This window comes from Candoia aspera, chromosome 17 (genome assembly GCF_035149785.1).
Source record: "Candoia aspera isolate rCanAsp1 chromosome 17, rCanAsp1.hap2, whole genome shotgun sequence".
NCBI lineage: Eukaryota > Metazoa > Chordata > Lepidosauria > Squamata > Boidae > Candoia > Candoia aspera.
In genome coordinates this window covers 4904350-4919482 of record NC_086169.1, presented here as the reverse complement: position 1 = coordinate 4919482, position 15133 = coordinate 4904350, and the positions used below count along the sequence as shown (strand labels likewise).

General features: G+C 45.5%; 1 protein-coding gene across 1 annotated transcript; it reads right to left on the bottom strand.

The window, feature by feature from the left end:
* Positions 1 to 584: 584 nt before the first annotated feature.
* Positions 585 to 3647, bottom strand: NUDT22 (nudix hydrolase 22). Its single transcript, XM_063316770.1, has 5 exons — positions 3154 to 3647; positions 2466 to 2579; positions 2167 to 2264; positions 1865 to 1958; positions 585 to 727 (listed from the first exon to the last, which is right to left on the bottom strand). Exons 1-5 carry the CDS (start codon positions 3619 to 3621, stop codon positions 623 to 625), a joined length of 879 nt encoding a protein of 292 aa, XP_063172840.1. The 5' UTR covers positions 3622 to 3647; the 3' UTR covers positions 585 to 622.
* Between the last annotated feature and the right edge of the window lie 11486 nt (positions 3648 to 15133).

Here is a 15133-nt window from a genome sequence, read left to right as displayed (position 1 = left end):
ATGTTAAGATTTGTACGACTGCTGATTCCCTGTAAGTACTGAACCACATTATTAGACTCGGAAGTCCATTTTCTTTAAGGTTTTCACTTTTTATGTAAATGCAAGATACCTGCCGGCTTCAAAGCTATATTAAAAAGTGTACATGGTGCAAAGCGCATAAGCCCAGCAAATACCATGCCGATTTCAGTGCCGTGTGTCCACCAAACAGCAATTTAATTTGGGGGGGAAAACCATTCAGCCTATGGGATTCGGGGTAGATTCTAGCTTAGATATTTCCCAAGAGTGGAACGTAGGAACAGGAAGCGGCCAGACTAGCAGAGAAATGCAGGATCAGAAGCCAACCCAAGCTATCCTAGGATTCTGAAATTGCACCTGCAATGAGAAATCTCTTTTTAAAAAAGTCTCTTTATTGAGAAACGGGTCACAGCAGGCACAGTTCGAGAAGCCAGAAGACCTTACCGGTTTCTTTTCTGGAGAGATGGGTGAGCCGTGGCACAACGTCCCTCCTCCGCTGAAAATTTTGGAAAGTGAGAACCGGTAAGTTTGTGGCGGCTGATGGTCCTTGAGAGTTTGTGGTGGTTCTGAACAGTCCTTGAGAGTCTATCCCTCGCCAACGGGCCTTTCACCGATGTGCCCCCATGACTTGGGTGTATAGTTTCACTGCCCCTTTGGCTGATGGGCACAGTTCCTCCCACAGCTTGCCTTTCTCCTCCATCGATAGGACACCCTGCACCGAGAGAGAGAGAGATGCCGAAACAGCAGGAAGTCCAACTGGACATGCAAGGACCCTTGTTGTGAATGGACATTTTGGTGGGAGGGGGAGCGATTCCTGAGGATGCCCGAAGTCTGCACTCTACAGAAAGACTGGCGAACACACCCGGCTCTTTTCTAGCTACTGCTTTGCATCTGTTAAAAAGTACACTTCCAGGCAGCATAATACAGCCCAATTAATCCTAGTGCAACCTTTGAGAGAGCAAGAAGCACAGCCACTATCAAGTGACTTTTTTGTTGCTGTTCAGTTGTCAAGTCCTGTCCAACCCTTCGTGACCCCACGGGCCACAGCACGCCAGGCCTTCCTGTCCTCCGCTGTCTCCCGGAGTTTGCTCAAATTCACGTTCATAAGTAGCCTATAGGGCCTGTCCCTCAACAGCAGCCAATTCCTCCCAGTTGAATTCAACAACCCAACAGCTGCCTTTGAGTGAAAACCAAGCTATTTCTTGGTCTTCACTCAACCTAGGCCAAGTCAGAAATACTACGTTATACAGAATCTTAAAAGCCTGACAGTGCTTCTCCTTCCCTCGCTCTTACAGATAGTCCTCGGCATACAACCACAATGGGGACTGGAACTTTGGTCACTAAGCAAGGTGGTCGTTAAGTGAGTTGCGCCCAATTTTATGACCTTTTTTGCCATGGTCATTAAGCAAATCACTGTGGTTGTTAAGTAAATCGCATGGTTGTTATGTGAATCTGATTTCCCCCATTGACTTTGCTTGTCAGAAGCCCCCTGGGAAGGTCGCAAATGGCAATTATGTGACCCCAGGATGCTAAAACCATTGTAAATACATGCCATTTGCCAAGCACCTGAATTTTGATCACATGACTGTAGGGACGCTGCGACAGTTGTAAGTGCGAGGATCAGCCGCAAGTCACTTTTTCCAGTGCCGTCGTAACTTCGAACAGTCACTAAACAAATGGCTGTAAGTCAAGGACTACCTGGTATTCCAAAGAGAGGCAAGGCAATTTTCTTTCTTGTTTTCCTGGGCTGAGCTCTAAAAGTTGTTGCACATTTTCTCCAGAGTCATCTCTGTGCTCCTCTGTATTTCTTCATCTCTGCTGCTCCTGGTCCAGTGGCCCAAAGACTTACCTCTCTGCTGACAAAGATGATGCCGACCGATTCTAGAGCTTCAGGGCCCCCAAGAGCATAACGCTGCCTCACTTGCTCAGAAGTCAGGCTGCACCTGAAGGGCAAAAATCATTATGCAGAAGGCATCCAGCTGCCATCCAAGGAAACCACTAGTACCCTGGAATGTTGCTTAGGTTTGAAAATGGGCTGGATGAAGAAGAACAAGCTACTGTGAAGGTACTGTTGCTAAACAGGGAACAGTATTTGGGGACTGAAGATCAGACCAGACTGTATTCCCACTTCCCCAGGAACTAATGCATTACCTGACGTAGAATTCAGCGCTGCACCGGCCAGCGCTGGTTTCATTCCGAGCTATCCCAAGCAAAAGAGGCCTGCTGAGTGTGGCTGGTTCAAGGTTCACCTGGAAACAGGTAAAAATCTGGTTCGGGCAGCAGCCATGGAGCCCAACAGCACGCCTCCTTCTTGTCCTCCAGCCCACTGTTGAAGCTTGAAGATGTGTGGACTTCAACTCCCAAAATTCTGGCTGGCTGAGAATTCTGGGTGTTGAAGTCCACACATCTTCAAGTTGCCAAGGTTGAGAAACCCTGCTCCAGCCTCTCACCTCATCCTGGATCTCGCGAAGCACAGAGGAGAACAACTCTCTGACCACAAGGTCTCCTGGAAGGTCCTGATGGCGGATAGAGGATCCCTCCAAGGTGCCATCTCCTAACACAGCCTGCAAAGAGAGGGCAATAGGACCAGGCACGCTACCCTATCCAGAGTGCCAGTACAGGCTGCACACGTGATCCACCAGCAGCAACGAACTGGAGAGACTGACATGCAGAGCTCGCATTTGTTTCTGTAATTTCCCAATATAGCTACATCCCTGTTTATAGGTAGTCCTTGCTTAACAACCATTTGTTTAGTGACGGTTCAAACTTACGACAGTGCTGAAAAAACTGACTTGCGACCAGTCCTCACGCTTACGACCATCGCAGCATTCTGCGGTCACGTGATAGCCATTTTTTACCTTTCCAGCCAGCTTCCAGCAAGCAAAATCAATGGGGAACCAGGTGATTTGCTTAACGGCCACATGGTTCACTTAATTGCTGTGGTGATTTGCTTAATGACCTCTGCAAAAAAAAAGGTTGTGAAATCGGGTTGGATTTGCTTAGCAACTGAAATTCTGGTCCCAATTGTAGTCGTTAAGCGAGGACTACCTGTAGTTAACAGGGGTAAGGAGATACAGTACATACTTCTATGATTACTGGAATTCCCTCCACTGCCCCAAACCAGATAAGGACACCCACCTGAGGTTCTGGATGTCCCCCAGGAACATCGATCTTTCCTGGCGCTTCTCCCACACACAGGCTGCGTCTCAAGAAGATAAAAGTGTCGTCTGCTGCGTGCAACATGGCACCCACGCCTAGGGGCTCAGCGAGGTAGGCTTGGCTGTCCCCGAAGTCTTTGCGTCCCTGCTCCTGGAGCTGCCTGGCTGACTCAGTCAAGTTGGTGCCCACAAAGTCCTTATAGCTGGTCAGCCCCAGACGGAAAGTCAAAATGGTTCCGTCCGCCTTGATGGAGTGGAGGCGAAATTTGGCCCCGTTGAAAAGCCAGGGGTTCTGCTGGCAACGCGCTGCCCATGCACTGTCAATCTGGGCCTGGTCTCTGGGCAGTGAGTTCCGGTCGTAGTGGGGGGAAAGTTCTGCTCGGACTTGAGATTCCGGGATGCCCCCAGGAGCTGGGCTTTGGAACAGGAAGGAGACATCCGAGTCCATCCTTTGGCTCCCTTGTTCATTGAAAGGTGTCTGGAAAAGAAAAAAGGAAACGTCCAGCATTTCCTCTGGTTTGAGTTGCCAGCACATTTCTACAATAATTTCAGGGCCATTTTTGTTTAAAAGGGGCCCCACTTGGGTTCCCTTTCAAACCACTCAATCCACTGAAACTGAATAGAAGCATCTTTCCCTGACATGGACATTGCAAGGCAGGGACTGAACGGGCTGCTTTTTTTTCCCCTTGAACAGGCTGCTGTTGAAAGCACAGGAATAGGGGCAAGACAGACAATTTTGCTTCAAATCTGATGTGAAAAGGAAAAAAAAAATCCCACTGCCTACAGTTATCTTCTACTAGCAGCCAACTGTGCTCTGGAACAGAGGAACAGTCCTTTTTTTTCCCAGAGGGAACTTGTGAAAAACCTTTAACCAGCAGAACTAATCCCTGACAAGATGATACAGCCTCTTAATGCTGACTTTCCTTTCACCGCTTCTGCTTCCTTTGACCCAGGGTGCAGGTTTAACCTCAGCCAAACTGGCACCTATTCCCCCACCCCCTTTTTATCCCCCGCTTTTGCAGAAGCTGGCCTGTGACCTTTCCTTAAGCAGCTGAGACATGCAGAGATTCTCCAACTTCCCAGAAGCACCACAAAAAAGCATACGAGATAAACACAATAAACAAACAAAATAAATGTGTCTAGCCGTTCACGCCTCCCATCCCCATGTTACTTCAGCTGATCACTCTTCAGCTTCCTGAGAACCAGGATCTGCGATGCAAGTACCGCGTGTGGTATCAGGGCCCCAGCATCCTGCTGCCAGCAAGGGACAGCCTCTTTGGGATGCTCAGAACTGAGCAACTGACGATGGAACATCCCTGTGAAAAAGGGGTAACTCCAGGGCTTTTTCCCCTTTCCGTCTTTCTTTTATTAATTTTTACCAATGGCTTACCCTAGTTCAGCCTAGCAGCTGCTGATCCCGGCTGCTGCTGGGCGTGCACATGCGCTCCTCCCTTCAAACAAGCGTGAGTTTAGCCTCCTCATTTGAAGCTCGCGGGCTGCATCTTTTGCTAATGAGGATGTCCCATTTGTCAAACTATCCTGGTTAACTTGCAGTGCTCACCATGGCTGGACCGAGAACGCACATTCCTTCCACCCTTTCCCCCAACTGGAGCACATGAAGGTCGGATGTGCTGGCATTGGAAATTCACTGCCAGCCCGGCTGAACCAAAGTTGGAGCGATATTTTCAGATTTCGCATCCCAGGGCTCCGTGGATGGGGTTGATGTTAAGAAGAGCACCAAGTGGTTGAATTTAAATCAGGGCTGCCAACTGTTCAGAAAATTAAACCTTGACCTGCTGCTTCCTGACTGGAGTGGACAGGCTCACAAGAAGAACAGATTTCGGTATTAGTTGCGGTTGCGTAGAAGCAGGGCCTTCAGCAGGTCAAGGATTTGGAAGGCTGGCAGCTTGATCTGACCGTAATGGTCAGTGGTTCCTGCTGGTTGGAAGTGAGTGTTATTGCTCGCAGTATCTGCAGCTAAAGGATGAGCTGAGAGGCCGGAAAGAAGTTGGCAACTCTTATCTAGAATGTGAACAAGCCAAATTGTGTGTGCGGGTGGGGGACAGCAGGGGCATTCGATGTCATGACCTCGTTGCAAGGCACAAAGAGCCTCACAACGTGGATCATGATCATTAAGGAAAAGAGGAAGGAGATAATCAAACCAGGGATTAACACAAGCACCCAAAAGCACCCACACCCATGGACCCAGAGGCAGCTGAAAAGAAAGACGTCAGAGGAACGAAGATAAGACGCACCTGGTGCCCCGGAGGACACAACCGTCGCTGGGAAGACAAAAGAAGACACCGGGAAAACGCCCAGGCAGCCATCAAGGGTCCCATCAAGAGGGATCGGGACAATCGGGACACCTACCCCGTTCCCGTTTTTCGTTCTGTCAGCCATCATTCCAATAAACCAGAAATCCTTAATACCCATTAGGCGAGTCTGTGTCTTATTGCGAAGCGAAGCTGGCCCTGACATTCGATAGGGAGGACAAAGAAATAAGAAAGCGAGGCGTCACACTGATTCTTAATTCCACCTACCACCCTCATTCTCCACGTCTGATATTAAATCCATTTAAGCTTTCTGGGACCTGATTGCAGATGCGATAAATCCAAAAAGGATGTCAGCCCTTGAGCTATCTTAGCTCAAGGGCTGACATCCTTTTTGGATTTATCGCATCTCGTTATGAGATTGTAACTCTTCAGTTTAATTATGGAGCAGAGATCAGCCCATTTGCTGCTCCTGCAACCCAGAATGCAATCGTTGCAGTTGAATGGTAATAATGTTCTGCAGCATGAGAAAAACAACCACCTTGCTGCAGCTTTGCTGAATAGTTCACTGGATAACTCAACGTCTTTTTCATAGATTTAAAAAGGTTTAAAATCTTCTTTATATAAATGCTTATCCAAAAAAAAATACAAATGGGGCAGCATCATGACAGCCCTAGGATAGACTCATAGCTCATTTTCCATTAGATGTTAAAATTCTATCTGGAGTGTACAGGTAGTCTTTGCTTAACGACCACAATTGAGACCGGAATTTTGGTCGCTAAGCGAAGCGGTCATTAATCAAATCCAACCCAATTTTGCGACCTTTTTGCAGCGGTTGTTAAGTAAATCACTGCAGTCATTAAGTGGACCACATGGTCGTTAAGCAAATCACATGGTTCCCCATTGATTTTGCTTCCATAAACTGGCTGGAAAGGTCAAAAATGGCGATCCCGTGACCATGGGATGCTGCAATGGTCATAAACATGAACCGGTTGCCAAGTGCCCAAATCGTGATCACACGACCGTTGGGACGCTGCAATGGTTGTAAGTGTGAGCACCATTTGTAAGTCAGTTTTTTTGGCACCACTGTAAGTCTGAACTGTCACTAAACAAATGGTCATTAAGTGAGGACTTTTGTTGTTTATTCGTTGAGTCGCTTCCGACTCTTCGTGACTTCATGGACCAGCCCACGCCAGAGCTTCCTGTCGGTCAACACCCCCAGCTCCCCCAGGGACGAGTCCGTCACCTCTAGAATATCATCCATCCACCTTGCCCTTGGTCGGCCCCTCTTCCTTTTGCCCTCCACTCTCCCCAGCATCAGCATCTTCTCCAGGGTGTCCTGTCTTCTCATTATGTGGCCAAAGTATTTCAGTTTTGCCTTTAATACCATTCCCTCAAGTGAGCAGTCTGGCTTTATTTCCTGGAGGATGGACTGGTTTGATCTTCTGGAAGTCCAAGGCACTCTCAGAATTTTCCTCCAACACCACAGTTCAAAAGCATCGATCTTCCTTCTCTCAGCCTTCCTTATGGTCCAGCTCTCACAGCCATATGTTACTACGGGGAACACCATTGCTTTAACTATGTGGACCTTTGTTGTCAGTGTGATGTCTCTGCTCTTAACTATTTTATTGAGATTTATCATTGCTCTTCTCCCAAGGATTAAGCGTCTTCTGATTTCCTGACTGCAGTCAGCATCTGCAGTAATCTTCGCATCTAGAAATACAAAGTCTTTCACTGCCTCTACATTTTCTCCCTCTATTTGCCAGTTATCAGTCAAGCTGGTTGCCATAATCTTGGTTTTTTTGAGGTTTAGCTGCAAGCCAGCTTTTGCACTTTCTTCTTTCACCTTCATCATAAGACTTCTCAGTTCCTCTTCGCTTTCAGCCATCAAAGTGGTATCATCTGCATATCTGAGATTGTTAATGTTTCTTCCAGCAATTTTAACTCCAGCCTTGGATTCCTCAAGCCCAGCATGTCGCATGATGTGTTCTGCGTACAAGTTGAATAGGTAGGGTGAGAGGATACAGCCCTGCCGTACTCCTTTCCCAATCTTAAACCAGTCCGTTGTTCCGTGGTCTGTTCTTACTGTTGCTACTTGGTCGTTATACAGATTCTTCAGGAGGCAGACAAGATGACTTGGTATCCCCATACCACTAAGAACTTGCCACAATTTGTTATGGTCCACACAGTCAAAGGCTTTAGAATAGTCGATAAAACAGAAATAGATGTTTTTCTGAAACTCCCTGGCTTTTTCCATTATCCAGCGGATATTGGCAATTTGGTCCCTAGTTCCTCTGCCTTTTCTAAACCCAGCTTGTACATCTGGCAATTCTCACTCCATGAATTGCTGAAGTCTACCTTGCAGGATCTTGAGCATTACCTTACTGGCATGTGAAATGAGTGCCACTGTTCGATAGTTTGAACATTTTTTCGTGTTTCCCTTTTTTGGTATGGGGATATAAGTTGATTTTTTCCAGTCTGATGGCCATTCTTGTGTTTTCCAAATTTGCTGGCATATAGCATGCATTACCTTGACCGCATCATCTCGCAAGATTTTGAACAGTTCAGCTGGGATGCCGTCGTCTCCTGCTGCCTTGTTATTAGCAATGCTTCTTAAGGCCCACTCAACCTCACTCTTCAGGATGTCTGGCTCTAGCTCACTGACCACACCGTCAAAGCTATCCCCGATATTGTTATTCTTCCTATACAAGTCTTCTGTATATTCTTGCCACCTTTTCTTGATCTCTTCTTCTTCTGTTAGGTCCTTGCCATCTTTGTTTTTGATCATACCCATTTTGGCCTGGAATTTACCTCCGATGTTTCTCATTTTCTGGAAGAGGTCTCTTGTCCTTCCTATTCTATTGTCTTCTTCCACTTCCACGCATTGCTTGTTTAAAAATAATTCCTTATCTCTTCTGGCTAACCTCTGGAATTTTGCATTTAATTGGGCATATCTCCCCCTATCACTGTTGCCTTTTGCTTTCCTTCTTTCTTGGGCTACTTCTAGTGTCTCAGCAGACAGCCATTTTGCCTTCTTGGTTTTCTCTTTCTTTGGGAACTCATCCTCCCCAGTAGCATTTTGACTATCTTCCGACCTGGGGGTCTCATCTTCCGCTGGTATACCGACATATCTCTGGTTGTACTGATCCATTTAGTTTTCACGGCAAGAATTCTGGGGTGGGTTGCCATTACCTTCCCCAGGGATTGCATTTAGTCTGACCTCTCTGTCATGACATTCCCGTCTTGGGTGGCCCTTCACAGTTTAGCTCATGGCATCATTGAGGTGCTCAATCTACAAAAAAACATCCTTGTGCAGAATGTTCCTTTATAGTGACAGGTTAGTTTAGCACAACACACTGAATCAAATCCTGGTTGGCTTGTTTACGGCATATTTTTATTTATGAATATACAATTTTAGCCCATCATATGCTAAACAGAGCTCCAATATCAAACCCAGTTTATACAGCCTGCAGACAAGCTGCATGAATTGTACCTGATTCAATAAACTATTGTTAAACAAGACAGACCTTAGTGTGTTGTGTGAATGCCACCCTGGTTTTATATGCCCAGAGTCCCTCTTGTGGGGGAGATGGGGGGTAGCAAAATTTGAATGATAGATAGATAGATAGATAGATAGATAGATAGATAGATACAAATATGCTAGGTTCCCCCCCACATCCAGGTCTATTCACACCTGCAGAATCACCACCACAGCAGCTGCATTCACAAAATGCTCTTAAGCTACTTGCTGAACTAACCCATTTGCACAATAAACTGAATCATAAACTGACCAAATGTCTGAATGTACAACTGCACTGAACCATCACCCCCCTCCAAAAAAACCCACAATCTTATCACGGTTAATGCAGTATGTTACAGCTGCTAGATTTTTCCCTAACTTGTTATATCCATGGTGCAAACACAGTGGTGGCGTTCCCATGACATGCTTAGCCAGATCCTGCATACCAAGCTGGCTATCTTGTGCAGGTATGCAAAATATTACAACAGATTTGTGAACTATTTTTAACAGCACTCAGCATCTCCACCCAGCATAATTAAAAGGTTCGTGCATTGCGCTACGCCAAATGTTTGAACTTCATTTTCTTGATGAGTTGTACCGTAACCCATGTTGATTGTGGATGATGCAATTAAATCTCGATATAAGGATGGTGCAATACTAGCCTGGGAACCTGGCTAACAGCATACAGGTAGTCATCTAAAAGCAATACTTTCCTTCATAAGGAGCATATCCCTTTTTCCCTTCTAAAAGTCATTCAAATGAAACTCTGTGCAACTACCATAAATCCCAACTGCTCTATTTACCCAAATTCTGAACCGTTCCATTCTTTTCCTTCCAGATCAAGTGGGCTGCTGTTTCAGCACCCATCTCTGCAGAATGAAACCAGGCCTGGAATAATTGCCGCCAAATACCGGTGCAATAATTTCATAACAAACCCTCAATCTAAGAAGCAAACAGTCAACCTAGCTTGGGCAGAAACCATTCTGTCACATTTTAAAGTGAGCAGAGAAGGTGCGCTGAAAAAATTTATTTGGGCTTTGAACCAGGAAGAGACACACCGCTGAATCCGGTTAGGCTCATGCCAACGCTAAAAAGAAGGCAGATGAAAATGTCAAAAGCAATTAAGAAAGGGATTCTCTGCAGCAAAGCACTGGAGGAATTTTCCCAGTGCCTTATTAGTTTAAGCACATATGAAATCCGTTTGTCTTCCTTGGGTTGCAATCCTTCGTACTGTACTGTAAATATCCCTCTCCTATTTTTTCTCTTATTGTTACATGCCACCCCTTTCTCTCAAAACCAGTTCCCTTAAATTCTGCCTTGCACTGCTGATTCAAAGCACCGATTTCCAGATTAAGAAGTCCAAGACTGAGGAGTCATAACAATGGATACCAGAAGTCCTACATTTCAGGAGTTATGGAGGATTATGGCCATTTGTTAGGCATGCAAATGCATGTGGCTTTCTCACCAATGGTACCAAACACCTGATATGACTCTCTGGCAATTGCTCGGTTCAGGAGAGGTTTGCACATGCACCCACATGGGATGCATATAATCTGATTTGTAACAGGCACTAATTAATTTTAATCTCAGTAGGAAGATTTGGGGGGCAGGGGCTTCTATGAACTGCAGAGGGGAAGGACAAGTACCCCATAGGTTCTACCCTGGGGACTGAAGTCCAAAACCAGGGTGACCGAGTCCTGATCTTGTCTTGTTTCTCCTGATTATTTTTGTTTTTTTAAAGAAGAATTTAAACTGGCAGGCTTTAAAATCTCTGGATGATGCTAATTCATCCCTGGTTCAAAACTGTTGTTAACAAGATACCGCAATAAAATTGGTTTGCTTTTCCTAAGAGTAAGCCAGCTTCAGAATTGACTAGGACAGATAACTGGGGTGATGTTTTTGCTGGCATTAACTTTAATACCTAGCGCAGGTTCACACAATACCGTACAGTAGACTAAAATAAAGTTGGGGACTTTGGAAACATAGCCATTATCTTAGCAGGTTGTGTGAACCAGACCATGTGATAATGCGTTTCCTTTGTTAAAACATTGCATTATTATTTCAAACACACCGACAACGGTTACACATTTCAAGCAGAATTTCTACCTGCCCCTGTCCTTAATTCTTCGTATTTTTCTACCCATCCCCACTCGAGGGAAGTCAAAATTCCTGGCCCAGAAATTGGGTTCACACATTAAACTAATTCATACTTTGCTTAATCATAGTTTCTTGCATAACCCATACTTAGCGGGTTCATATAACACCCTAAACTATAAGCCACAGTTTTACAAATTGCAGTGGCAGAGCTGACACAAGACTCGAAAGCAAAAACATATAACCACGTTTAGCTTGGTTACCATGTGTGAAATCAGGGTCAAACATCACATACCAGACTAGCTTCAAATGTTAGGAAACCCCAAATAGGGTACTTTTGGGGTTACCGATATTTAAGCCCTCTCCAGGTTCTGTCTGGACGGCAGGTTTGCTGGCTTCATTAAATGGCAGCCAATGTTCATTTGACCACAGGTATTGCACCTTTAACTTGTATCCTGGACAATTTTTTTTATCCTGTCTAAAATGGCCAGCAGAGATGTGAGTTCCACCAGATCAGTAAGAGCCAATTCAAATAAAAAGCTGAGTTCACACATTACACTTAAGCCATCATATAGCCCGACTTTGCTGTGTGAACCCAACTGTGTGTCATGACCTCCTTGCAAGGCACAAAAGAGCCTCACAACGTAGATCATGAGCATTAAGGAATAGAGGAAGGAGATAATTAAACCAGGGATTAAAATAAGCACCCAAAGCACCCACACCCCTGGACCCATAGACAGCTGAAAAGAAGGACATCGGACGAGCAGAGATAAGCCGCACCTCGCGCCCTGGAGGACACACCAGAATCGAGGGGACAAAGGAAGACACCGGGAAAACGCCCATGCAGCCATCAAGGGTCCCATCGAGAGGGATTGGGACAATGAAGGGTGGAGGAGCCCGGGGCCCTACAAGAGGGTATAAAAGGGGCACCTCCACACCACACCCCCATTCCCGTTTTTCGCTCTGTCAGCCACCATTCCAATAAACCAGAAATCCTTAATACCCATTAAGTGAGTCTGTGTCTTATTGCGAAGCGAGACTGACCCTGACACTGTGGTTTATAGTCCCAATTATGGCTTCCTTTACTATCAGTGGTTAACCCAGGTACTATGTATAATGAATTATTATGTATTATGAAAAACCTCGAGTTGTGGTGTCCCCGTCTTGCAACAGCAATAGGTTGAAGCTGTGTTTCTTCAGTTGTCAGGTCTTAACTGGGCTATTTGCAGGATGATTCCGCAAAGGATCAGCTCCAAAGGATGGCACAGCTGGTCATTCACCAAGGTCCTATAACTAAGAAAAAGGTTCCTGCTTTGTGTGTGCGACTTTTCATACAAAATGTCAAGATTCAAATGCTATTGTATTGAAGGAAGATTCTCAGACTGTGGTTCATCTCTCTCTCATACACACACACACACACACACAATAATCATGAGCAACCTGGGGAAGGGTTGAAATTTAAAAAAAAAACTGAATTGGGTTTGCACAGGACCCCTGGTAAAAACACATTCTGGTCTTTGCTCTCTGTTTTATCTACACAAACCAGCTATGAGCTCAGCCAGATAAAACAGGAGCAGCTTTTGAAAGTGTTTCTGCTTAAAATGTTGGCAGACTTTTAAAGCCCATTCCTCATGTTGCCTGCGCAACTCCACAATGGACCATTGGGGGACCACAACATTCGAGAACTCCTGTGTTACATAGATTAAAATGGAATTATTAAAAGTAGGTAACATAGTTATTTCTTGCCCAACCCTAATGCCAATAAAATAATTTTATTCAGGGAGGGGTCGACAAACTGGTTTCTTGTTTTCAGGGGTCAAGATTCAACAAAATTTGGTAACCCCTGATCTAAGATCATTCTGCACTTGGAGCTTGGCGCATGAAGCATTAATTTCCGCTGTCTTTTTATCTTTCACCTCCCCTTCACACCATAGGGAGTTTCGCTGTTTCTACTTGGCAACAACATGCTTCCCTTTTGACACTGGTTTTCCTCAGCAGTCCTGACTGGGCCCTTTGTAGGAAGAACTCCCATTCAAAATTAAATTAAATTAAATTAAAGGACCATTTTCTCTCTTGCACAGTGAAAGGGAGATGCCACTTGTCACACCTCTGACAAAAGTGAGTTTTGTTGGCTGGACTCCTTGGCTCATTTTCACTGGGAGGCTGCTGGCTTTCTTCCCACGAGTTTTGTGGCTGAGCAAATATGGGCCCTTTTCCCCGTTGTCTTTGGAAAGAGCATCTGTGGGGGTCTATCTCAAATCAAGGCCCACAGCCTGGCAGGAGATCCCCAAGCCAGCTGTTCCCTCACCTTTCAACCTCTGGCGTTTGTATCCTTCAATTTAATTTTTAAGAAATGAGTAAAGCAAAGATACATTCACTGGGATGTGATTCAGTGGTCAGTGACTTGGCATCAGGCATCTCTAGCTGCTGGCAAAAAGGCAACCCTCAGTGTCTTGGAGGGGGGAACAATAGTGCCTTTGACAGGCCTCGGCTGCCAATTCTTACTTGGCCCCCAATCTTCTGCTTTAAATGACCTCAGAGCCATCTGGGGGTATAGAAAATTACTCAGCCTTTTGAGATCTGCTTTGGAAGCATTGCCACAAGACAAGAAACTGAGCCAAGTGTGTGCGGGTGTGTGGGAGACACTCACACACACTTCCCCCCACAAATATTTAAAAAAAAACCTGAGTCTAGTGTTTCATCTAAATATGTGTGTGTAAACTTTAGCCTCTTCAGCAAAGGATCGTTACCTCGTCGTGGTGCTGGAGCTTGAGCACCTCAACGATGCCATGAGCTAAACCGTGAAGGGCCACCCAAGACGGGAAGGTCATGACAGAGAGGTCAGACTAAATGCGATCCCTGGGGAAGGTGATGGCAACCCACCCCAGTATTCTTGCCGTGAAAACTCAATGGATCAGTACAACCAGAGAGATGTCGGTATACCATCGGAAGATGAGAGCCCCAGGTCGGAAGATGGTCAAAATGCTACTGGGGAGGAACAGAGGATGAGTTCCCAAAGAAAGAGAAAACCAAGAAGGCAAAATGGCTGTCTGCTGAGACACTAGAAGTAGCCCAAGAAAGAAGGAAAGCAAAAGGCAACAGTGATAGGGGGAGATATGCCCAATTAAATGCAAAATTCCAGAGGTTAGCCAGAAGAGATAAGGAATTATTTTTAAACAAGCAAGCGCGGAAGTGGAAGAAGACAATAGAATAGGAAGGACAAGAGACCTCTTCCAGAAAATGAGAAACATCGGAGGTAAATTCCAGGCCAAAATGGGTATGATCAAAAACAAAGATGGCAAGGACCTAACAGAAGAAGAAGAGATCAAGAAAAGGTGGCAAGAATATACGGAAGACCTGTATAGGAAGGATAACAATATCGGGGATAGCTTTGACGGTGTGGTCAGTGAGCTAGAGCCAGACATCCTGAAGAGTGAGGTTGAGTGGGCCTTAAGAAGCATTGCTAATAACAAGGCAGCAGGAGACGACGGCATCCCAGCTGAACTGTTCAAAATCTTGCAAGATGATGCTGTCAAGGTAATGCATGCTATATGCCAGCAAATTTGGAAAACACAGGAATGGCCATCAGACTGGAAAAAATCAACTTATATCCCCATACCAAAAAAGGGAAACACGAAAAAATGTTCAAACTATCGAACAGTGGCACTCATTTCACATGCCAGTAAGGTAATGCTCAAGATCCTGCAAGGTAGACTTCAGCAATTCATGGAGTGAGAATTGCCAGATGTACAAGCTGGGTTTAGAAAAGGCAGAGGAACTAGGGACCAAATTGCCAATATCCGCTGGATAATGGAAAAAGCCAGGGAGCTTCAGAAAAACATCTATTTCTGTTTTATTGACTATTCTAAAGCCTTTGACTGTGTGGGCCATAACAAATTGTGGCAAGTTCTTAGTGGTATGGGGATACCAAGTCATCTTGTCTGCCTCCTGAAGAATCTGTATAACGACCAAGTAGCAACAGTAAGAACAGACCACGGAACAACGGACTGGTTTAAGATTGGGAAAGGAGTACGGCAGGGCTGTCTACTCTCACCCTACCTATTCAACTTGTACGC

What these genes read in the sequence shown, in the direction of transcription:
- NUDT22 (XM_063316770.1), bottom strand. Translation starts at nt 3,621, where the DNA reads ATGGACTCGGATGTCTCCTTCCTGTTCCAAAGCCCAGCTCCTGGGGGC. An exon ending in TTCGCGAGATCCAGGATGAG is followed by an intron (nt 2,265 to 2,465) that starts GTGAGAGGCTGG and finishes ACCTGTTTCCAG; the next exon opens with GTGAACCTTGAACCAGCCAC. An exon ending in TCATCTTTGTCAGCAGAGAG is followed by an intron (nt 728 to 1,864) that starts GTAAGTCTTTGG and finishes CTCTCGGTGCAG; the next exon opens with GGTGTCCTATCGATGGAGGA.